The 26064-nt window shown below is 39.6% G+C and overlaps 1 protein-coding gene across 1 annotated transcript; it reads left to right on the forward strand.

Annotated features, from left to right (window-relative positions):
- Positions 1 to 902: 902 nt before the first annotated feature.
- LOC131856708 (uncharacterized) lies at positions 903 to 20283 on the forward strand. Its single transcript, XM_059208600.1, has 2 exons — positions 903 to 1307; positions 19609 to 20283. Exons 1-2 carry the CDS (start codon positions 903 to 905, stop codon positions 20281 to 20283), a joined length of 1080 nt encoding a protein of 359 aa, XP_059064583.1.
- The last annotated feature ends 5781 nt before the right edge of the window (positions 20284 to 26064 follow it).

Raw genomic sequence — 26064 nt, forward strand, 5'->3', positions numbered from 1 at the left:
CCATCAACTATCCTTGACGCCCATGGGTCTCTAGCATACTCTGCCACTATCATATGTCTCCAATCCTCTGATATTTCAATCAATGCACTCAGATGTGGTCTACGTGACAATGCATCCGCTACCACATTCTGAGTCCCTCTCACGTATGATATGTCAAAATCGTAAGCTTGTAGCTTACTCACCCAGTTCTGCTGTCTATCGTTGAGATCTCTTTGACTAAGGAAATGCCTCAAACTGTTGTGGTCAGTTTTAATACAAAACTTACCACCCACTAGATACTGTCTAAACTTAGCCAATGCGTGCATGATGGCTAACATCTCCTTGTCATAGATGCTGAAAGATCTCTCTGGACCACGGAGTTTCCTGCTCTCATATGCAATAGGGTGCTTGTCCTGCATCAACACAACACCTATACCATCGCCGGATGCATCACATTGAAGCTCAAATGGCTTCGAGAAATCAGGCAAGGCTAACACCGGGCATGAGGTCATGATCTCCTTGAACCTGTCAAAGCAAGTTTGTGCCTCCGGTGTCCAATCAAAGGCCCCCTTCTTCAGCAAATCTGTCATAGGGGCTGCATGTCATGAGTATCCACTAACGAATCTGCGGTAGAAGCCACATAGGCCCAGGAACCCTCTCAACTGTGTCAAGTTCTCAGGAATAGGCCACTCTACTATAGCACGGATCTTATCAGGATCCATCCTTACTCCCTTTGCACTGATAATATGTCCTAAATACAAGAGCTCAGTCATACCCAAATCAGACTTGGACTCCTTGGCATACAAGGACTCCTTCTGCAATATGCTTAATACTGTCTCCAGATGCTCAAGATGTTCCTGCCATGATCTGTTGTATACCAAAATGTCATCGAAGAAAACCAATACAAATCTCCTCAACTGATGATGGTTTACCTCATGCTTCAGCCCTATAGACAGTCTACTCTTAAGAAGAGTGGGTTAGAAAAGCTTAAGCCGTGCTATTATGGGCCTTTCAGGATTATCAGGCCGGTAGGAGAGTTGGCTTATGAGCTTGAGCTTCCAGCAGATAGCAGGGTGCACAATGTGTTCCATGTGTCGCGCCTCAAGAAGGCATTAGGACAGCATGTTGTGCCTTCCACAGTGCTACCACCCTTGGATGATGAGGGGAAGTTGATACTGGTGCCAGAGTCTATTTTGGATAGTAGGGAGAAACAGCTCCGCAGGAGAGTTATCAGGGAGTATTTGGTGAAGTGGAGAGATCTTCTTGTTGAGGATGCCACTTGGGAGACTGAAGCCATTTTGCAGCATCCTGCATTGAGATTGCTTGAGGCCAAGCAATTTCAGGAAGGGCGGACTGTCATGTCCCCTCTTTAGTATGACATGACACTTTACGTGGATTTGCCTATTCCAGACTCTCGTAGGCAGATGGTTGTGATGAGAGAGTCATTTTGGCGTTTATTTGGTGATTGGATGGCTCATTATGCTCTTGGAGACATTATATTTATTATTACTTTTTATTTGGGGCCAAAATGTTATTGAGGTGCACTTTTTAGTTTATGAAGTAACTTTTTATCTAAAAAGTGCAATGAGGCTTCTAGAAGATTCTATTATGGATACTTCTAGAAAGTCATGGATACTTCTAGAAAGACTAAGAGGCTTCTAGAAGATTCTATTATGGATACTTCTAGAAAGTTATGGATACTTCTAGAAAGACTAAGAGGCTTCTAGAAGATTCTATTATGTGTATAAATAGACCCCATGGGTCTCTCATTTGGCATCGAAGTCTATTTTCTCTAGTGCATCTACTTGAGCATTTGTGGAGCTTGAAGGTCTGCAAATATCATTGATCTTTGGGAACGATAACTCCCTTAGATTAGCATAACTGAGGAAGTGAAATATCTTCTGAAGGGTTGCGTTATTGGAGATGGTACTCAGCCATTTCATGTTGGATTTCAATTGAAGGTTGATTTGAGGGCTTGTATTTGGTGAATAAGGGTTTTGAATTCATCCCAGCTCAAAATTTGGTACTGCAGCCGCACAGTACGACCCAGGTACGACCTGCAGCAGGGACAGTACGGTAGTGACAGCAAGGCATTCTTGGGATAGTCTAGTCCTCCTTTCATCATCATTTCATAATCGGAGTTCAAGGAGCGATTTCCAGTTTCCATTGCATGGTTTTTGTTGTCAATTTTTATGATAGAAGTGCACAGTTGTAACAGTCATATATGTATTCAGAAAACAGTCCATTGTAATTAGACATTGCTATCTTGTAGTTGGATTGATATAGTAGAGAAGGTGCATTGCAAGGTCATTGTTCATGTGTGATAGTTTATACATTCTCTTGTCATAAATTCAGTGCTCATGTGTAAGAGTTTGTAAGAGTCATACATTTTTAGAAAATTAGTCTACTGAACAATGCAATCAGAATTTGGGAAATTCATGATATATTAGCATTGAAGTCCTTGCATGAATATTTAGAGTTTCATTATTGTTTATTGTGTTACATTTCAATATTGGTATTGTTATCTCAATTGTACTTGATGCTCAAAACAACTATCATATTGAAACACTACATCACAAACAAAACAATTCAGTGCATGCCAAGTGTTTGACATATTGTCTCAGTTCAGATTTGGGGTTTATTAGTGGCCTTTATAGTAAGGGTCATTACAAAGAGTCCAGTCTAGAATGAGAAATTCGCTCCTGACCCTTCCAAAGGGTCTAGAGCGAAATTTCGCAAAACCACTCTTTTCCCTCAATTTTATGTCAAGTCTAGGGTGGTTCAAGGTGAATTAGGATTGGAAGTGTCCTTAGGTGTGGTTTTGACTTGCTAGTGATTATCAAATTTGAAGGAATTGAGCCAAATCATGAATTTCGCTCCTGACCCTTCCAAAGGGTCCAGAGTGAAATTCCTTAAAACTACCTTTTCCTTTCATTTTTATGCCAAGCTAAGCCTAGACCAAGGTGGGAGAAGTTGGGAGATGGCCCTAGGATTGCCCTTGAATGGATTGTTGCCTCCAAAGATGAAAATTTTAGGCTAGGACAAGGATTTCGCTCCTGACCCTTCCAAAGGGTCCAAGGCGAAATCCTAAATAGGTCCTGTCCCTAGCCATGGTTTTTGGCGAAATTCTCCTTATTAGCCATTTTTGAGGCCAAGTAAGTGTTGTCAAGTTGAGAGAAGGATTCAAATGGAGAATCAAGTAATAACAAATTGGAAGAAATGGAGTTGAGTGAGGTATTCCTGCCTTGTTAGGTGAATTGAAGTGAAGGAAGTCAAGAAATAAGTCTAAAACTAGAATTTCGCTCTTGACCCTTCTAAAGGGTCCAGAGCGAAATCCTAGATAGGTCCTGTCCCTAGCCATGATTTTTAGCGAAATTCTCCTTTCTAGCCATTTTGAGGTCAAACAAAGTGTTGCATACATGAGAGAAGGATCCAAAGATGAGAGTCCAAGTATAGAGAGTGAAAAGGATAGACCTTGGTAAAGGAAAACAAGCAAGTCAAGAATTTTGCTCCTGACCCTTCCAAAGGGTCCAAAGCGAAATTCTCAACTTCACCTAATTTGCTCATGATGAAGGTCAAGTTGTGGATTCCTAGGCTTTGGTGAAGAGAAGACTAGTGTGTGCTTGCCTTGGAAGGCATTTTGGAGTAGAGAAATGATAGAATTTGTCCTAGAATGTGAATTTCAATCCTGACCCTTCCAAAGGGTCCAGAGCGAAATTCTTAAAACCTCTATTTTGCTCCAATTTCGCATCAAGCCTAGTGTTGATTGAGATTAAAGGCATCCTTAGACGTGCATTTGAGCAAGTTGTGGTCACAAAATGTGAAGATTTTGTCCTAAAATGCAAATTTTGCTCCTGACCCTTCCAAGGGGTCCAGAGCTAAATTCCTTATAGGTCCTGTCCTTGGGCAAGGTCCAGAGCGAAATCCTCTTTTTGGTCTTTTTTGGGGTCAAATCAATGATATCTTTAGGAGAAAGCAATTCAAAGGTCAAGAGGAATTCAAGGCAAAAAAATGATGAAATTTGAGCTAAATTGCAAATTTCGCTCCCGACCCTTCCAAAGGGTCCATAGCGAAATTCTTATAGGGCCTGTCCCTGGGGAGGATCTTGAGCAAACTTCACTCTAATGCCTTATTGTTAATGATTTAAGGTGGAAGATGCTATGTTGAAATGAATGTCATATGTGCTTAATCATCCTTTGGTTTTGTAGATGGTAGAAGACTAGGCCAGGGCAAGGACGACCACTTCCAGTCCATCATCATCAAGGACGTTCCACAGGCAAAAGAGAAGACTCAAGGTGCTTTGTTCAAGGAGTTCGAGTTAACCTCAAGACTTCATTCTTTCACAAGATGACAAAGAAAGGGCTTTGCTAGCACTTCCAAGCGGAGGTGTGCTATCGGAGAAGAAAGACTTGACAATAAGGAGGCCTGGTCAAACAAAGGAAGTACATCATTCATCATGTCAAAAGACTGAAGAGGATCAACCAAGTCACAAGCGTTAGAAAAGGTGGCATTTCAATCATAATTCTTCCAGTTGAATTGGTCCACCTCAGCATGACCAGATTCAATGTACCTAATTTACCGGAGGCGGCACAAACTTTGATGTACCTACCCCTGCTTCTTATTGGTCCTCGCCCTTGGAATGTAATTTCCTAATTGGCTAAGGAAGTTTGTTGTAATAAACCCTAATTAGAGTTTCTATCTTGCAATCCTAGCCATTGGTTGTAAGTCAATCAGAGCCGTCAATTTGTAAAGGGCTCTCTATATAAAGCCCTGGCTCCTCATTTGTAAAGGTTAATAGTGGGTGAATAGTCAGCCGATAGAATAGCCATTAGAATAGATTAGGAGGACAAGGCAAGAAATTGTTGCCATTGATAGTAAATAAACTCCATTTTCATTGAAGTTATGGTGAAGTGTGTTGTTTCTTTGCAATATGCATGGTCTCTTATTGAATCTTCATTTTAGATGATAGATAATTAAATTGAATGAAAGAAGTTATTGAATGCACTCGCATGGAATCCACCTAGTCCAAACCACTAGCCTTTTGCTGACTGTAAGAGCGCCTTGCGTGGTCAACTGACATAGAACAAGCTTAATCTCGAGTCATAGCACCTCTGTTGTTTGCGCATTATCTTGAATGGTGATCAGTATCTGATGGTGTACGATTTGGACATATTTGAAACATCCCTTAGAAGATTGCACTGAGTTGGTGTTGAATTGTTCAACCTGATGGTGAGACCCAACCCAGTAGGATTCCTCCTAGTCATTCATTCATCTTCTCGCATTCTAGGTCTTAGAGTAGACTTCCTGAACCTTGTATCTTTTGCCATTTCTTTATCTTCTAGTTAGTAAATAGGACTTGTGATTCCAGCAAATCAGACGTTCAGGTCATCGAATGTAAGTCCCCTTGTCATTTCAGCAAAATCACATCGTACGGCAAAGAGCTTATCCACACGTAGAGAACCTACATATTAGAACCTTGGAGTTACTCCGACTGATCCTTTGGCGAGATCTTCAGTAGTTGGGAAGCTTTGTTCAAGAGAGGATAAGATACCTTGGTATTTTATTCTGTGTTCGCATGTGCACGAAAAACACATCAACAGGTGACTAGCCATAGGATTATCCTGAAATGTTTTAAAAATTTGCATTCTAATCTTAGTTTTAGGAACTAACATTATTCTTTCCATCTAGAAAATGAGACCCTCTCTTATCTTACTCCTGTCATCCTATAATGGGCCATCTAGAATGCTATTGGAAAGTTCAATCTTTGCATATAATTATTATATTTTCTCCTTCCAATATGTTGCTATCTATGAAATTTAGTGCAAATGTGGAGTTCTTGGCAATGCATCAACCACTATGTTTCTCTTCCCCTTGACATATTCAATGTCAAATCATAAACTTGGAGTTTGCTAACCCATTTTTGTTGCCTATTATTGAGATCTTTTTTATTTAGAAATTGAGGCTATTATGATCTGTTTTAACAATGGATCTCCCTCCAATCAAGTATTGCCTGAATTTAGTCAAATTATGCATTATGACTAACATCTTCTTATCATGCATTGGATAACTCTTCTCACTTCCTCTTAAATTCCTATTGTAAAATGCAATAGGGTGTTTGTTTTGCATTAGGACAACCCCAATATCTTCACCTAAAGGATCACACTCAAGCTCAAAAGGCTTAGTAAAATTTGAAATTGCTAGAACAATACTTGTTCTCATCAAATGTTTAAAGTGATCAAAAGTTTTCTGCATTGTTTCAAAACAAGTGTAGACTCCTTTTTCGATTAAATCTGTAAGTAGGACAGCTGATTGAGAAAATTCTTTGACAAACCTTCTATAGAAACCACATAGCTCAAAGAAACCCTTCAATTGTGAAAGATTTGTAGGTGGAGGCTAATCAAGAAAGGCTTTGATTTTCTCAGGATCAACACTAATTCCCTTGGATCTGATTATGTGTCCAAGATTTAATAATTCTATCATTCCAAATTCACACTTGGACTTCTTAGCAATCAAAGACTCATTCTCAAGGATACCCAAAACTTCATCCAAATGTTTCAAGTGCTCTTCCCATGACCTGCTGAAAATGATGATATCATTAAAAATGATCAAAACGAATTTATGTAACTGCTTACGAAATATCTTGTTCATTGATGATTGAAATGTGGTAGGTGCATTAGTCAAACCAAATGAGATAACAAGAAAGTCAAAGTGGCCAAAGTGACATCTGAATATTGTCTTCTCTATGTCCTTCCGTCTGACCCTAATTTTATGGTATCCTGATCTCAAGTTTATCTTGGAAAAATAAACTGCTCCATGTAGGTCATCAATGAAATCATCTATACACAAAATGGGGTATCTATTCTTCATAGTCTTTTTATTCAACACCCTATAATCAATACACACACATAGTTCCATCCTTCTTCCCCAGTACAACAAAAGAAGAAAATGGACTCTTACTTGGTCTAATAAGCCCCAAATCCAAAAGCCGCTTAATTGGTTTCTCTATCTCATCCTTGCGCCTCGTATGATGTTTGTAAGGTACTGGGATGATTGGTATTAGCTCCCTCTAACAATAGAAACGAGACTCGGACTCAGTGTGGACTCAACAAGGGTGACTCGATTAGGCAAATAAACTCTGCGAAGACTCGGTAAACTAAAAAAACCTAACAAATTTAGAGATTTTTAAGGATATAAAACTTTTTAAATTCACCCTTTATTAAATAAACCTTAAAAACACAATAACACATCAAATAGAAGCTAATCTGATCACATACACAAGTATACATCGATCACATTAGTATAAGTGCAAATTGTAGTTGAAGGAAATAACAAACTTAGATATATAAATATTGCCAGATGTATACAAAACTCATGGAATATGAAACCATGACATCAAATGTTCCACACAAACATCAAAACAATAAGTACAAGGTCTATGGCTCAGAGGAGCCTACATATCTCCTATGAAAGCATCTAAGGTATGTCTTGGATGATTCAACAACCATAGTCTCTGCCTGTGACTCCATGCCACCCTCACCAAAATAAGTTGTGTCTACTCGTGCTCTATCCTCCTTTGCCATTGCTACAGCAGCATTTCTATCTGCATGGTTGACCCAATCAAGGTCCTCGTCACTAAAGATAGGAACCATAGCCTCAGTGATCCACTCAGATTTTGGATCAACCTCCTCTAGTGTGATCGGGGTGGACTCATGATCCAAAACCTATCTCTGTCTAGGATGGAGGTTGTAATGAACAAACACTAGATTATTCAACCTCTCCACAGACAGACTATTGCGCCTCTTGAAGTGTATGTGCTCAAACATACTCCAATTGTGTTGGCTCAAAATGCGAATGGTTATCCTTTGAAGATTTGGTGTTTTAGGACCAAACATTTGCCACCATCTATCTGAGATGAGAAAAAGAAAAAGAAACTGGTCTCATTTCCAATTTTAGGACTTTAAGTTTCAACTTATACATTTAATAATAAATTAAATAATGTAAAATTAAAATTATGCCCTTAAAATATATTTTTACGTGGTTGCATTTTAGTCCAATTTTCTTATCAAATTTGACGAGAGAAGACCTCCCCTTTTGCATTAGAAAAGACCTCTATCACATGGATTATAGTGCTAGTATCACTAGGTGACATCTACTTTATCATTGAGTAGAGCCCTTTAAGAACATCCTCATCCGCCTTGAAATCAAGGTGGAAATGGAATGCCTGGTTGAGGTAATAAGTGGCTGCATGGAGGGGCTTGTGAAGTTGGAGGTGACATCTACTTGCAGTGATCTCCCAAATGGGATGATAGTTACTCTCATCTCCTGCATAGACGGATCTAATGGTATCATTGGCCCTATTCATGCCCTCATATATGTAGCCCAATTTGGGCTTCTCCCCATCAACAACTCTTAGGAGAACTACCAAGGGCTCAATGAATTGCAAATATTGTGAAAAATTAATAGTTAAGTGTGAATGAAAATAAGCAAATAAAAGAGAAATATGAATAAAAATTAAAACATAATGTAGAATCTATGAAAATTTTACCTTCACAATATTTGCACAAGGGGCCCAAAAGCCTGGCTCATAAAAAATGTAATCCGCCACATCAATCCCTACAATTGTCCTAGCTAGGATGACGAAGTCCACTTCTCACCAACAAACATACGCCTCAAAGCTACCTTTGATCGAAGAAATAATTGTAATGTGATAAAATTGGTGGCAAATCTAATGATTCTAGGACAAGCTAACTCAATCCGCCTCGTGTATTGCCTCGTCAGGCTAAGGACCCATGAATAATTGTACGCAAACTTGCAAATATTTTTGGCCTTATTGTACGCAAACTTGCAAATATTTTTGGCCTTATCTACACATCTTGGCCTCCTTCAATATGAGGTCAAGGTAATGGGCACGACACAGAGACCAAAATATAGTCGGGTGCCTTTTTATCAATAGTCTACCCACAACAACATATAATTTGCTCCATTATTAGTCACCACTTGAACTACATTCTCCTCACCCACCTTAAGTATGACCTTCTCCATAGCCTCACATAGGAATGTAGCATTTTTTGAATGTGCAGAAGCATCAATGGACTTGAGGAACATGGTACCACTTGAAATTTGAAAATAAAGAAAAATCAATGATCATTTAATGAATCATAAAATAAAATCATTAATCTCTAGATCAAAATTAAATTATTCAATGCATTGAGGGAAGCAAATGATCAATCACTTGCAGAAGACACAAGAAACTTTAGGAGTATCCTATTTCTCTTATCGGTCCCACCATTGGTTGTGATGGTGGAATCCTTTTTGCTCCATATCTCTCCTTGCTCCTCCAATGTGGTTGTTACATCAGCCACCGTTTCTATCAAAATTAGGTGACTTAAGTCAGATTTAGAAGAGCCTTTGAACCCCGCTCCACAAATATTTATGGCATCAACCACGTTTAGCCAATAAGGAGACTTGTCACAAATAAATTAAATAAGATAAGTATATCCAATAAAAATTTATTAGACAAAGCAAACTATAAATTTTAGAACAATCAAATAAAAAAGAATTACCTACCTGCAAAGAATGGGAAGGTGCAATAGTACCAAAATTGGCCAATTGCACGTCTAGCTGCATCATGTACTTTCTTGTTCCAACCCATGCTCTCAAGCCACAGTTTGGCACCAAGAGTAGTGCGTGGTTCAAAATATGAATCTATCGTAGATTTACAAACTCTAGGACCAATGCTAATACTCCCACTACCACTGGCAGAAGCACTAGCACTAGGATGAAATGGAAGCATGCAAGAAGCCTTTCCAACTGTAATGTCCCCTTCTCAACAGTAATTAGCTGAGTGGATCGTTAGCCTATCTGTTGTGTGTTGCACACGCTCCCTGTCGCTGACAGGGTCCCCCTTCCTGTTTTTGAGCCTTTCGTCCTCACCCTATTGAGTTTCGTGCGGAGTGTCTCGTGTCCTTTCGAGCGAGTTTGCGACTGGTCCGTTAAGTGGTGATGTAAAGTGAAAGAGCCGATGAATCCACCCGGCTAGTCTAGTCCTCGGGCGCGAATGCCAAGAGTTTGTTCGAAATTTTGAAAATCGCCTTGGATAGGCGTAAGGTGATGGAAATTGGCGAAGCCCGCCAAGCAAGAGCAGTGTGTCTAAAGGTCGCACGAGGACCAAAGTCGTCGTTTTTCGCATGAAGAGCTATGAAGTAGACTGCACAAGGTTTGTCTCCGCGATGTTTGTGGGATTTGAGTAAAGGATGATTTTCGCCTGTTGGTGGAGCGAATTTCCTGGCCAAAATACTGAGGCTGCGAAACTTGCCCAAATGCCTTAGGATTCCGAAGCCTCCGAAATCCAATTTTGTAGAATCTGGCGAATACTAGTCTAGAGTCTGAAATTTTGCTAAAAATCCCAAAATTGCCTCCTGGGCCGAATTTCGGACCCAGAGGCCAAAAGATTAAAATTTCACAAGGTTGGGAATTTGCTAAAATCGCCCAAGGGGCCGAATTTCGGACCCTGGGGCGAAAATTTTAAAATTCAAAATGTGTTACTTGGTCCGAAAATGTTTTTTAAATATAGCAAAGGTGGGTTTAGGTTCGAAAATCACTTTAAATGCCCATTTTCGGACCCTGGGGCGAAAACTGGAGAATGCGAAAGTGTTAAAAATTGCGAAAAGCTCCTCCAGGTCCGAAATACACTTTAAACCCCAAATTCGGACCTTAGCTCCAAAATTTCAAAAAATGACACATCGCAAAAGGTGTTGAGAGCTCCGAAATTTTGCAAAAGGATGGTCTAGGTCCGAAATTCACCTTAAGTCTCTCATTTTTGGACCCTGGGGGGTAAATTGAAAATATATTGAAGTTGGAAAAGTGGCGTTTAGGTCCGAAGTTTCCTTTAAAATTCGCCAAATATGCTATAAGCTCCGAAAAACACTTAAAACGTCCATTTTCGGACTCTGGGGGCGAAATGTGAAAAACATGAAATCTTGCAAAAGCTCCTTCAAGGTTCGAAAATCACTTAAATGACCATTTTCGGACCTTGGGACAAAAAATTAGAAAATGTGAATAGTGTTAAAAGTTGCGAAAAGCCCCTTTGGGTCCGAAATTCGCTTTAAACCTCTAACTTCGGACCCTAGCTCCGAAATTTCAAAATACATCGATTTTGCATAATATTTCATTTGGTCCAAAAAATCTTCTAAATAGCGAAAACATCCAAGAGCCCCGAGATTTGCAAAATCATTCGTTTGGTCCGAAATTTCTATAAGTAAAAGAAATCACAAAATATGCTTCAAAACGCCCGAAACTCCAAAGGGGCAAGATCGCGAAACCTCCGCAGAAGGTGTTCCGAAATTCGAAGGGGCGAAAGCATGCGAACATAGGCGTCATAGGGTCCGATGTTTTGAAAATTTGCGAAACAGGTTAAGTGCTCCGAAAATCTCCAGTTCGCTGAAAACCCGAAACCTCCGAAATTCGCTAGAGGCATTAAAAGAAATCGCGAAATCCCATAGGGCCGAAGTTATGTGAAATCGCAAAAAGAGGCATCCATATGCTCCGAAGTTCACGCAAGCTGGGCAAAAAGCAAAGTTTAAATTTCGAAGGGCCTCCACATTCGCCAAACGGTCCGAAGTTGAAAGGTAAAAACGTTTGAAATTCTAAAGTCCTCTACTTCTCCGAAATCGCTGCGCACAGCCCCAGATATGGAAATTCAAAATTGATAAACCCCCTCCACGCTGCTGCATTTCGTGTAAAGGAGACCATGTCCGATTTTGAAAGGGAAAGAAAGCTAATTTCGCACGATCCAAGGTAATTCAAGGTAAAACGCTGCATAAACTATTCCAAATCATTCAAATTCAGATTGCCAATTACCCAGGGTAAGAAAACCATTTAAAATGATACATTCTCTTTCGTCAAACAACCGCAAAAAAATTTAAATCAAGGAGATAACCGTCGGAATTCGAAACTTTGCAGAAACATCCATTCACCTTCACGTAGCAAGGCCGGGCAATTCTTCACCATCCGTTTTCGTCAGGTAAGTATGCTTTGTCTTCCTTGATCATCTGAAATGCTTATAAATCAAACAGACGTATGTGCGAAATTTGATTAAAATGCTTAAATTTTTGAAATCTGTATCTCTTTCGCTTGTAAAACATTGTTCAAAGCAGTCAAAATTTAGAATTCACTCCTAAGGTTTAACCAAAAATTGCATTTTCAAACTTAGGAGAATTTTTCATGCTTTGTCTCTGTTGAAAATTAAACCAAAATCCAGAAAGCGTTAAGTATAAATTCGTAATAAAAAATCTTCATGAATGCTGTGGTTAAAATTTAATCAAGCCCTTTTAGCTAGAAATGTCGCTCCATGTCCAATCTAAATTTTGAATTAATCCTGGCATGCTGGAATATTTTCTATCTAACCCGCCCTACTTCTTCTGTATCCCCTCGTAATCCGTGTCCGGTTGTGCAGGATAAATGCCTAAATGGGCGGTAGAATCATCAAAAATGCCCATTGCAGCCGAGACATCGCGAGCTTCCAAATCAGATATCCCACGCAAGGTTGAAAGGATGAAGTATCAATATCAGAGAGGAGGATTGAGGGAGTCCAAAGTGCAAAGCGCCTGGGACAATGTCAGTGATACCGACCTTGGCCATATTGACATTCAAGACTTCAGGAATTGGGTCTTCTCACCTAACACATATGGCAAGCCTAGATAGATGGTGGAAAGTGGCATCGCCCAAGCGGCGGGATTTCCCCCAGCAGTACAGAACTATGAGCTAGTGGTAGAGGCTGCCCGACATTATCAGCCGAATTCCAAACTGGTGCTCCTTGAGAACATGACCATCGCCAACTTCACTCCTGAGGCCATTGGCGATGCATTTGACATTCCCTTTCCAAACAATCCCACAGCCACAACTATAGATGAAGCACAAGGGGCATATGATATGAATCCGGCCCGATGCAAAGCACTGATCAACGAAGAGTGGTACAAGGAGAAAACGCCTCCAAGCGCCAAAATTGTGAAGAAGACCCTAGAAGTGATTTTCATAATGAACATGGGGATATGGTCACATTGCTCATCCGAGTTATGGGACTCCCTAAATCCAACTACTTTGAGGAGTGGATGTTCTAATTTGCAGAGCAAGTCTTCGCTGGGAAGTCTAAATTCAACTGGGCCCAGATCATAAGCAACAACATTCACACCCAGCTGATAGAGCTTGAGCGATTTCCGAGACGAGACATGCTCGCCGAGTCCAGTGGATTCAGACTCGGACGAGTTTGGGTCAAAAAATCACCCAAAATTGCCGAGTTTGGTGAGTCCCAACTCCCAAACTCGACCGGTGGCATGCAATTTTAAGTTAAAAAAAACACAATCTCTAATATGTTTTGAATTGATTTTTTTTGGTTTATATTATGCTTTGAGCCTAAAAGTGAACTTCATTTCATTCATTTGGCAAAATAGGAGGAGAAAGGTGAGTTGTGAGGAGAAGCAATAGAAAAATAACACTCGACGCCTGTATAAAATAATAAAAGTCCTTTGGCCTCACGACATGCTGCCCCTGGACCTCGCAAGGGGTGTTGCCCCTTGACCCCAAACCCCTGTCAAAAAATATAGGGGGAAATTGCGCTGATGGAGGTAGGGAAAATTTAACCTCCGAGTCTGATTAGGCTCCATATAACAACATAATTAACATTGAAGAAATCTTGGTATTATACATTTTAGAGTTGAAAGTTTGAAGCTATCAGTATGAATGATGAAATTTCAAATATTGCGCGTTTGTAGATCTCCACCAAGATCTACACCTATCCCTCTACCCCTCTTTTTCTCACCCTCAGAACTGGGAAGATCTCCACTGGGAAGAGGAAGTTGTAATTGTAATTTGTAATGATGTATTTACTTTTGTTTTTACAAAAACTATTTACTATTTTGCTTCCAGCGATTAGCATTCCTCATGAGGATGTGATTTTGTAGACACTTTGCATTTAAATATATCTAGAATCATCTTGTTTCTTTTGTCTTATCATTTATTGACTCATTGGATGCATCTTCTCATTAAATTTTGCAAAAAAAATGCATTTTTTATTAAAATTAAGCGTGTTTTTACGTTGCCGAGTTTTTTCGAGTTTTTCCCAAGTTTTTTTCTCAGGGGCTTGGCAAGTCGAGCCGAGTCGCGAGTAGTCCAACTATGATTTATATATCTATGTTTGTTATTTCCTTCAGCTACAATTTGCATTTATGCTTATGTGATTGATGTATACTTGTGTATGTAATCAAATTAGCTTCTATTTGATGATGTAATTGTGTCTTTAAGGTGTATTTAATAAAGGGTGCATGAAACAAGTATTAAATTTTTAAAAATCTCTAAATTTCTTGAGTTTTTCACTTTGCCGAGTTTGAGCCGAGTTTTGACTCTCGAGTCCGAGTCCCAAGTCGAGTCGGCCTTGCCGAGTTCAAGTCTCGTTTCTTTGACCACCACTCATGTGCAACTCCATCCAAATGCAAAGTGGCAAACTGAATTGCCTCATCCTCAGCCATAAGTTTTAGAGCTAGATAGTTGTCTAACTTATGCACCCAAGCTCTAGCTAAACACTTATGAGTACCATCAAAATGATCAAGAGTAACCTTACGCAAGGCATACTATAAGTCCCCTTTGAAATGCTGGTCCTTTGTAATCAGCTTTTCCACCATTCTTCTTCTTTTGATCCATAATTCATTGAAGGTTAGATTACCCTTAAGTGGCTGAAGAAGGGTATCTTACTCAGAGCAGGCATGCCTTAACACATCTTCCAATGGTATAGGAGTCTCATTAACAACTAGTAGTGCCTCTCTCTGAATGAAAGTAAGTTGGAAAGGTCTAGCAGGAGTGTTTGAACCTGTTGCTTTAGGCTGCCTCTGATTGTTATTTTGTTGAATCGTTGTTTGGTAGAACTGCTCTTTGCATTTTGTGTTTGATTACCTTGTAAACTGTTCTGATTGATCTGTGTGCTATTTGACATACATTGTACATTTTTTCCCAACAGATGGGACATCATTGATGAATACTAAGAGGGGGGGAGGGTGAATTAGTATGCCAAAAATCACTGCACTAAAACACTTAAACAGTCTGAGGATAAACCGGTAAAACAGTTTAACAGACAGACCGGTTAGCACACATGCAAACCAAAATGCAAATAAAACATTCACCCACAAAAGCAATACAACCATAACACAAGACATTTGTCGTGGAAACCCAAATGGGAAAAACCACGGCGAGATGGAACTCACAAGTCATTATCTGCAGAATAGAAACTAGACCCGTTAAGGTCAGACCGGTTAAGGTCTTACAATGTTCTTCACCAGAACAGATCCTGTTAGAAATCTCAATCTCTGTTAGGAGATAAGTCCGATTAAATACTACCTTGCTAGAGGATTTTAGATTCACAGAGGTGAACCACCTTGTTAGAGGATTTTACAAAAGGCTTTTGGGCCTACCCGGTTAAGGGCTACAGACTTGTCAAAAATGTGAGTAATCAACAAGTGTTTGATCTATCTAATAGCACAGACTGCTTGGTTAGATCCAGTATAGCTCACAGCAAATGCATTCCAGCATTACTTCAGTCTTCTCTATCTCTGACTCAGTTACAACCTGATCTTCTCAGATAAGATCGTTCTTACGACAACTCACCTTAAACCCTAGCAAAACACAAACCCTTTCAACAACAACCTAAAACCCTTGACATGATGTCCTTTTAAAGGAATCTAATTCCATGTCGGTCCAATAGGATTACATTACAATTTCCTAGGTTCAACGAATCTAGACATACTTAGTAACACGACACAAGAAGCACCGTCAGTGTGTCGGCACAGTCAAACAATCGGTGGATTGGTAACTCATCACAAAATGCCGGTTGGTAACTCATCACAGAGTATTACCGATTCATATAAAATACTGGTTGCCGGTTTAACAAAAATGAAGACTGGTAAGAATGTGTTATGCCGCTTTGCTCCCTCGTACCGCTTGAGATCTACGAACCGCTTGGGGTCGACATGCCGCTTTAGACCGGGAAACACATTCTGCAAAATCACCAATAGTCTAAAGACCAGAATACAACATACCGGTTGGAACAAATACCGGTTGAGCTCTAGCTCATACATATAAGGGGATCTTAATGCAAGTGTGTGTCCATCAATGACAATCACAACATAAACATCAAAAATGCCAACAATCTCCCCCTTTGGCATTGATGGCAACACTTAGGAAAATAAAATTTTGACATCTAAGTGTTTTACAACAAAAACATGCCATTAACAAAATTGCTCCTCCTAAACATATACACTATCCCTTAATCAATACAATGTATAGCAATTTTGCATACAGAGCATAAACATTGAGATATCAGAGCATATAGCATATATGAAAGCATATAGCAAAATTTTAAAACCAGATACTTCTCCAAAATAGATAGAGTACTTCTCCCCCTTTGCCAACAATGACAAAGTACCGTTGAACAACCCTATTTCCACTAGATATTAAAATAATAAAAGTTTATGACAAGGAATAATATTTGTCAAAAACCGATTTATAGTCTTGCAAAAATTGTTTCATTGATAGAGACCAGGACTCAAGTAGGGAGGTGGTCACTTCTTTCTCTGTTTGCATTTGGGATACTTGTTCTTCCATCGCATCAACTGTGCTCATCTCTTGCGTAACTGTCAAGGCATCCAGGTTCAGATAACACTTCTGAAGAATTTGCAGACGTGGAAGTAAAACTAGTTATAGCTCCTGCAAATCTCTAGACCATGTACTGATCTCTTGCTCCATTTTGGCTGACTGGATCTGGAACCGGTGAACGGTTTGCCCATAAGTTGCAAAGGAATCATAAGGTGGCTTAAATGTGCTTAAGTAAGACTGTAAGTCCGTTTGAAGCTTTTGCTTCTGGGTTAGCACATCATCGTAGAATAGATGGGGTTGACAGATTTTGCTTAGTAGCAGGTTTCCCTCATCCAAAGTGTCCCTTATATCCTTTTGGTCTTTCAGTAGTTCAGACCGGAGTTCATTCAACTTCTTCACCAGAGCAATGTTAAGAGCCTTTTGATGCTCTTTCTTGACATTTGTCTCAGCTGCTTCTTCCAGGCTCTGCACCTGATCATCCACTACAGTACATAGTAGCTTAAGCTGTGCTAGTGATGATTCAGTGTTGGGAAGATTGGCACTGGGGATCAAACCGGTGTAAGGGTGTCTATAGCCGCTTGAATTATATCTTGCTCCTTTTTCCTTTGAATGATTTCAAGGCGCTCTTGAGCAACCTTGATGCTCTGCATTAGCTCCGATTCACTTGCAGACTGGAGATCGATAGGACTGGAGATATCAGCCGGTTTGGCTTGACTCCCGGTTGCCTTCGGAGTCTCCATCTCTATGCTCTTCACCGCTTCCGCTGCCTTGTCTTCTTCTTCCTTCTTTTTCTCTGCTTCCTTCTTCTTTTCTTGTTCCTTGTCTTCTTCTTCTTTCTTTTTCTTTTCAGCTTCCTTCCTCTTCTCCTCTTCTTTCTCTTCCATTTCCTTCTTCTTCTTTTCTTCTTCCTTCCCTTTTTGCTTTTCTTTATCTTCCTCTTCCTTCTTCTTCTTTTCTTCTTCCTGTTACTTATTTTTCGCTTCTAGCTGAAAAATAGGTTAAGATATGCTAGTTTTACAAAATGAAACAAGTGTGTACTACTTCTCTATTTTTTGTGTTTCCAACTGCACTAAGGAATGAGCTAAAGATGGTATTTTTAAATACTTATAGTCTGTAACAACAAAAGAAAGAGACATCTCATCAAAAGGAGAAGTATTTATTAATATTCAAACGTGCATCCCACACAAAGAGCCCTGAGACTAGCTACATGCATCAAGTGCAGAAAAGAAATATACAGATATGTATACACAAGTACAAAAAAAATGAAGAAGGCATGTTGAGAATGGAACCAGTCATTGCCTGAATGACTGGAACAGTTGAAGTAGACTCAATGTTGCCTTTGTTTTGCTGCTTAACCCTGGTCCGTATCTGCTTTCCTTCTGGTATTTGCAAAAGAGTTAAAATATGCAATGCGTTAGAACATTTTGTTCCAAGTAATGGCTGACTACATTCCTAACATGTGTACTAATGCACGCATATATATATATGATCCCTACATGCATCAGATGCATATAACTCGCGTCACAAAGGGATCTCGAAAGGCAAATATCAGATCAAAGGAAAATCACCATACATATGCATATTTTTGCTAATATGTTTGTTTCATGTGCAGGATTAGGAAAAAGGACAGCTTGCTGGTCATAAAATTCACAAAAATGAGTGGAGATGAATGAGGCTCCCACAAGGGTTGAGCCCAGCTCATGTGAAACGATAGCAAGGTCTCATACAATGAAATTACATCAGAGCTGGTGATAAAAAGAAAAAGAGTAGCAAAATGCGAGTATGTGATCGCATGATCAGCCAATAAGCATGATAAGACTCTCCTTTTAAAGGACGTGGACAAGGTATTTATGCATGCTAATGAGATATGCAGTGCATACAGAAAGCTGTAGACTAAGTATAGAAAATGCAACATTCAGTTTTTCAGACTCAGTGGGCAGCGAATAATAAGGAATACAATGCATTTTCAGAATCATAACGAAGACATTTTCTAACACAATGCAAGATAACATTAAACACAATTATAGAAGGGATGCATATAATCAAAGATACAATCACAGTGATCAATTCACAAAGGCATGCAGTCATATTTCAGAAAATGATACAGACAAGAAATAAAGTCAGTATGGACAGCAATCATTCACGCCACAGGTCACATGTCTTAGAGGATGTAAGCAAGGATAGTGAAATCCTATCAAGCAAATGTTGCTGTTGTTGATACATACAAACCCTTGCAAATACGGTGTAGTCACTTTATAAGGAGTACAGGGGATAGTCAAAGACAGCAACAGATCAAGAAGGACAATCATTTGGAACAGTCATAAAAGGAGTAACAAGTGACAGTTACAAAGGGTCAAAGCTTGCATCAATAAAGGAAAGACATGAAGAGGATCTCAAAACATCTAATGTTAGCCCTCATAAAAGAAAAAGTCGATACAACCTGCCCAATGCATTCACTGTAGACAGGGAGCAACCCAAAGAACAGTTGACAAGCACAAATGTGGCAGTGACGGCAACATCTCACAGCCATTTAGAGTTTTTCAAGACTGTTATTTAAAAAGTGCAACATGCATGAAGATAGTCCACATGAAAGTCTGAAGGACTTAAAGGTCACCCAAGGAACTCAAAGAAGCACAGAAAAGTTCAGTCCTGAAACTTGTAGAGGACAGCAAATGAACTCACTGCCAAACATAATTGTTAGAGGGATCAAGGTTGCAGTTTAAAAAAAATAAAAGTCCATATGACTCATAAGGTTATGACAGAGAGCTCCGTGGTGAAACAAGAAAGAACCTGAAATGATCTATCATTATTGATATCATGAGTGCATAGTTACAAGGTCTTGTAGAGGAAGGAGATATCAGTCTTATTCAAGGCACTAATAAGATGAGATGCCATAGTCACAAGTAACAGTGACAATGTTAAGGGGAAACAGTCTATTGGCGACATTATGGGAAAGCATTCTACAAGATTAGTTATCTTTGACAAGCTAAGTCTATTGCACTTGATTTGTGCCTTGAACCTTTTGATAATTCAGAAACTTGTTGTGAGAATATATTTATGTCGAATGAAGGTATCCTTCTACCTAAGTCAATGTCAAACATTGACCGCCTAGCCAAAGGTACTGTTGACTATAGAATCAACAACATGCAAAAGTTGGATAATCAAGTACAAGGACCTCTTGCTTTCAGGGAATGTTTCAAGGTTGGGAGAGGATCAATTTACAGTCTAGAAGCCAATACAAAGATGGAAATTGTTTTTGAAGCGGTGCTTGTTTTGGAAATTGCTAAAGATACAAACACATCTTGCTCAACAGAATCAACCATAAAGGCAAAGATGAAAACTTATGCCCCAGATTTGTCTAGATCTATTTTCGGTTTGATCATGTCGTCAAATGACATGAATTTCAAAGAAGAATGTACCCATATTGTTGGAGTATCTCTAGAAGATTTGTGTCAAGAAACATTGTTGTCTTGCATCAACAAAAAGATTCTCGATGTTATCAATATTACTGACAGAAATCCAACCAAAAGAACTGCAAATACAGATGTCCAACCTACATGTGAGGAACCATCCAAAGAAGAGTGTGAAGATGAAGTTGACAATGAAAATAAACTGGATGAATATACAAGCATATGGAACTTCTTGTTAGATGATGCTACTGTGTAGGGGAAAAAGCGAGACTAGGCTAACATGTCCTAATCCTACCTTTTGACACACATTGTGGAATACGAAAGAGCCTAGAGGTATCACACAATTGGCTACTTCTTTTTGTGGAAGAGAGAGCCACGGGCTACCTATTAGGATTTCTATTCCTTTGTTGTAATTGAAAGATAAAATGATACAAGTTCAATTCCTAATCCCAAAGTGCAAGTATGAACTAGTAACAAGATTGCAGAATTAAGATTAAACAATGGAAAGCTGTAAACACAAGGACAAGACAAGAATGCAAATGCGTACCCGGAGTTAAAATCTGAGTGAAAATGTTCGGGACGGGGGCGCAGGTGCCACTGTCCTGATACTGCCCCTGAAACTGCTCCTGAAACTGTTGTTCTGCCACCTGAAAAGCTGTTTGAAACTTGCTGTCTAACAGAAGGACCAGGGCGCCCAGCGCCCCTGTCCCAGGGACCAAGGCGCCTAGCGCCCCTGTCCTAGCAGGACCAGGGCGCCCCACGCCCCTGTCCTGGTCTTTTGCTCCGCAATTTGGTGTGAAGTTCAGTCTCCGTCTGCTTCCATCGGATCTGCAACTTGCGGCGTCGTCCGAATCCCGAAACCTGCACTTATATCTGAAAAGGTATGGTGGGCGGCTATATAGGGTTTTGCCTTAGTCAAACCCCCGCTTCGGTGATTTCCACCTCCACGAATAGCCAAGTTGTTTTGTAAAAGTAGTGTGTGTGCAGACCTTGTGTGTGTGCAAGATCCTAAAATGCAAGTAAGCAAACTAGAGCAACCTAGAAAGTAAACCCTAATTGCTTGTACATGATAATGTAAGTGCTCCAAATCAAGATGCAAAGTGATCTAAAGCATGAATACAAATGATATAATGAGGCTTATGCAAAGACATGAAAACAACATGAAATCATACCCAACCCCCAAGGGAGGGGTACAAGCCAATCTTCAGTCGGTGATCCCCTATTGCTCTTCAATGTCTTCAAAGCCCTAAGTGGATGAATGAAATTGATGAATGCTTGATGGATGGATGTTGAATGTTGTTGAGTCTTCAAAGATCTTCTCTTTCGCTGCATAGAAGGTCCCTGGAAACCAAAATTCCTATCCTTTCAAATGAAGAAAGAGAGCTCTTATATATGAAACCCTAGGTCTTAATTTCAACTTTTGGCCAACCTAGAGATTGAATCTCCCGCCAATTTCTTGGGGTTAAGCTTTATTTTATGATTGGGTCGTGCTCCTAAAATTTCGAGAAAAATGTCCGGGACCATGTGCACGCCGGGCGCCATGGTCCCGACAACTTTTCACCAAATTTTCAGGGCCGTCGGATATGATGATTTTAGAGCGAATCCCAAAGTTACAGCTGATTTCGAGATGTTTTGACCCCCGAAATCAAGCCCCCAAGTTCAAAATAGGACCTAATTAGGGTTTTAGATTAAATGATGTATTGGAAGAATAAAATGAAAGGGGCACACTTTAATGAAAAGGGCCCAACTTTATGATATGGGAGATGATAAAATAGAACCTTAGACCTAATTAAATTAATTAATTAAGTGCTAAAGGGAAAATGCAATGCAAGATGCAAAATGCGCCAAGGCGGGTGCTAAACTAGGTGTGAAATTGTACCACCCTAGCAAGTGCGTACAATTTACGACGCTACAGCTACATTAAATCATCTGAAACGTTAACCTCTTTCATGCCATACAGGAAATTATTTTCAGAAAATCAGAACCAGAACAGAAGATGTCAAAAGGTGGTAAGCAGTGGTAGCCATTAATGGCGAAGATACCTGCAATTCCTTCTAAAACCCATGTAGACCTGAAAGTGTGCAAGAAATCAGACAAAAAAGCGCCCAGCTTCCAAAAGTTTGCATCGCAGCAACAGGAGGGAGTCTCAAATACCAAGGAATGAAGAAATTTGCAGATTTGGCGCCCAACACGCACAGAAAGTCATCAAATTGCACTTTGTTTTTGCAATTAATTGTTTCCAGCAGAGCCCAAACCCCAGCTCGTGGCGGCGCCCAGAGGTTTACAGCAGCAGGGATGAATATCGAACGCCCAAGAAATACACAAAAATACAAGAAGATCTCCACGGCAGCTCCCTAAAATAGGCCCAGAATCAACAAATACACAGAAGGGAGATCAAGCTGCAAACGCCCCATAGGCCCAGCACTCATTTCAGCGCCCAGCACCAGAAAATGACTGATATTTTTCTCTTTTCATGCCCAGTTCAAACCCTAGCGGCGCCCAGCAGAGCTTCCAAGTGAAGTTTCCAAAAAGTCGAATGCAAAAATGAGGAGGAAAATGAGAGTTTTAGGGTTATGTTTCCCCTAAAAATATCATCGAATTGCCTATGTTTGCTTTGCATTTTATTCTTCTCCTTTCTATGCCACGTGAAACGCAAAAGACCACGTAGTAAGCTATCGCCAAATACCTCTTAAGTGATTTTGTGAATCACTTTAAAAATTTGCATTACTTCCTAAGTGATTTAACATCACTTAATATTTTTTATTTTCAAATTACTTATTGAGTGATTTTAAAATCACTTAGGAAGTATGATCTCCTAATAGATGTAAATGAATGCTTTTTAAAGTATTTTTTTTTTTAAAATCATTGCCTAATTAAACATGTGTTTTTTCCATTTTATTTTATGTTTATGGTAAAAATGTAATAAATATAATAAGGAAAATTATTTACTAAAGTGTAAATTAAAACACTTTAATTAAATATATTTTTTTATTACATTTTATTATTTAATAAATAAAAATAATAAAATTATCTTATTAAAGTGATTTATTTTTATTTATCACTTTAAATAAAATAATTTTATTGTTTTTATGTTATTAAAACCTTTACTTTAAATATAAATAAAATAAAATCAAACAAATGTTCAATTAGGTAATAATGATTTTTAAAATCACTTTATCAGATATTTGTTTGGAGGTCAGGGAGAGATATTTTTGCATTTATGAGGGCTTGCAGGCTTGTCGGAGATATTTCAGAGTCATTTATGATGCATTTAAGGGGTTTTATGGTTGCAGAATGGGTGGCTTGACTTTTTGGCTCAAGTACATTCCTTTTCAGACATGTTTGGGGCCAAAAAGGTGGGTTTTTTGAGTTTGCTCGACCTAAAAAGAGGAGGTGGAGCCTTTTTGACTGCCTTGGAAAAAAGCATATATACTAGAAGCCTTCATTTTGGTTAGGGTTCTTCTTCATTCATCTTTTAGCAGACTATAATTTCTGATTTCTCTCTGCAGGAAGGAATGTTTTTGTAACACATTTTCAGGAATTATAAAGCTTGGTGATACCTGTTTGGCAAGGATAATAGCTTGGCTTACCTTTCTACTTCTCATCTTTTCTGTTATTGTGTCTTTAGTGTTAGTCAGTTCTTTGTGGTTGGCTTTTTGCCCCCCCCTTAAAATTGCACTTTCTGTTGATGCCCTATACAGAAACATATATGTTCTTGCAGGTCATAAGCTGTGTTTTTTAGTAATTACCAGTCTTAGGTTGTGAAAGGGGTTTTTTCCTCTTAGGACTGTGATTATCCAACCTTCTTATGAAGTATTGATGCAAAGATCATGGGTTGTTGGTTAGTGTAAAAGAGGTTCATTATCACTGTTATACTGTGTATCTTTTGCTTAGTTGGATTTCAAAATATCATCTAGTGCAAATCACCTTAGATTTAGATTTCAGTTTTACATGTCTCCTCCTTACCCTTTTTCGTTGAAGAAGCTTTTAGTTTAGGTGCAGAATTTGAAAAGAACCAGCTTACTCTGGAGGTTCACTCCATTTTTTAGGGAACCCGCAGGCCTAGGAGGGTTCCCATGTGTCACAAGCCTGCTGAGTTGATAGCTTAGCAAACAGGGGTGCAGGTTCAAGTGATAACACTTCTTCTTTTCTTCCTTATCCTCTTCTTCTTTCTTTTTCCTCTCATCTTTTTGCTTCTTTTTCTCTGCATCTTTTCTTTTCTCCTCTTCCTCTTTTCTCTTCTCTTCCTTTTTCTGCTTTTTCTCATCTTCATCCCTCTTCTTCTTCTCTGCCTGTTCCTCAGCCGCTTCCTGTCTGTCCTCGGCTTGCTCACTACCCTGTTCGGCCTGTTGCACATGTTCTGTTCCCTCAGAAGGTGTGTCCCGAGTGACATCTTCTATGTCCAAGGCATTGACATCAATAGTGTCGATTGGTTCTTCAACCGGGTTTCCTTCTTCATCAAAAACTTCATCCGATTTGGATATAACCGGTTCTTCTTCTGCTTGCCGGTTGGCCAGTCGTGCTTTGTGAGCATGGATAGTATGATTCATAAGCTGATGAGTATCTTTTTCAACATCATCAATTCTTCCCTCTAACAGCTAGAGTCTTCTTCTCCTTGTGAAGAAGAGTCCTTTATTTTGGTCCAATACATCAAATAGTTCTGAGTTTGAGAGGTCAGGAAAGTATTGTGCAAAGACTTTCTCCCTAATCTCCTGTTCTTTTTCTATGGCAATGCGCCATTTATTATCTAATGCCTTATATAATGAATCCGGTGTCTAAGATTTAATCTCTGATGGCGACCGGTCATTCTTACACAAATAAATAATAATCTCTTCTTGTACTTCTTCTTTCTCCTCATCACTAAAATCATCATAAAAGTCTACTAAATCATGAAGTAATTTTATCCTAATATTCTTTATTGTTCTTTGATAATGTGTCAAAGGTTTATATGAGGAGATATCAATATTTACCGGTGCAGATGCTGCCGGTTCATTCTTCTTCATCTTCTTTGTCTGTGTGGCCTTCTTTGGCATTTCATCAGACTCAGTCTCTTCAGAGTCCGATTCATTTGACTTAGTCTTCCTTTTTCTTTCAAAGACTTTTGCCGGTGCCACTTCCGGTTTCTTCTTTGCAGGTGATCGCTTGGTCACTCTTGGAGTTGCAGTAGTAGCCGGTGCCGATGCTGCAGGCACTGCCTTTGCCTTCTTTGCTGCCGGTTCTTTTCCTTTCTTAATAGAGGGTTCCTTGGCCGGTGCAATCCTTTCCAGATAGGTTCCGGTCCTTTTTGCCTTGGGATCAAGAGGTGAGGCAATAAGGGTTGAGGCATACCCTTCCAGCATATCGTACATCACCTCATAGCCCATTGGCTCCATTTCTTCCATTCTAGGCTCAACAGCCTCCATTAAGCATTTGTCCACTTGGATGGTGAAACAGATGTCATCTTCATATTTCTTAACAATATCACCTGAGATCCTCATCCTTTGGCTCATCTTCCGTCTGAACTCATCAAAATATTTGTTCAGCACATCAGGGTAACCGGTTCCGATAGCTTGAATGCTTTCCTTGATCTGCTTGGTTACTGGTTGGTCAGGAGACCACTGGACATCTCCTACTCCAAGAAAGTAGCCTTGGAAATAGAAGAACAACCCAACCAATAGTTGTCCGAACTTGAATCTCAGTGCATTATCCTGTTTGATCGACTTCAGATTAGACAGGAGTTGCCTCTGCATACCGGTGCACAGGTCAAATGATGCATCCTCTTTAATCATCTGGTAAGCGGCATTTACCGCTGTAGCAGATACATAGTTAATTCTGCTGGCAGAGAATGTTCTGTAGCCTATCACCATGCAGGCATACTTAACAAGATCATCCTTGATGGAGTTGACTGTCATGCCTCGTGAATCGCTTGTTGAACCGGTGAGCTTGGCCATTTCGGTTTTGCTTACCGTTCTTAGGGCTGACACTTCCCCTGTGTTGTAGAAACTGGTGACTGCATGAATTGCCTGAGGCGTTATATCATGCGTCCTCTCCAGGTACA

Source organism: Cryptomeria japonica, chromosome 7 (assembly GCF_030272615.1).
Source record: "Cryptomeria japonica chromosome 7, Sugi_1.0, whole genome shotgun sequence".
NCBI classification, from domain to species: domain Eukaryota; kingdom Viridiplantae; phylum Streptophyta; class Pinopsida; order Cupressales; family Cupressaceae; genus Cryptomeria; species Cryptomeria japonica.

Bases quoted from the DNA above. Each gene is read 5' to 3' on its own strand.
- LOC131856708 (XM_059208600.1), top strand. From the start codon at position 903: ATGGTTTACCTCATGCTTCAGCCCTATAGACAGTCTACTCTTAAGAAG. The intron at 1,308-19,608 runs GCCAAGCAATTT...TGACAAGCTAAG, and splicing joins CTGCATTGAGATTGCTTGAG to TCTATTGCACTTGATTTGTG.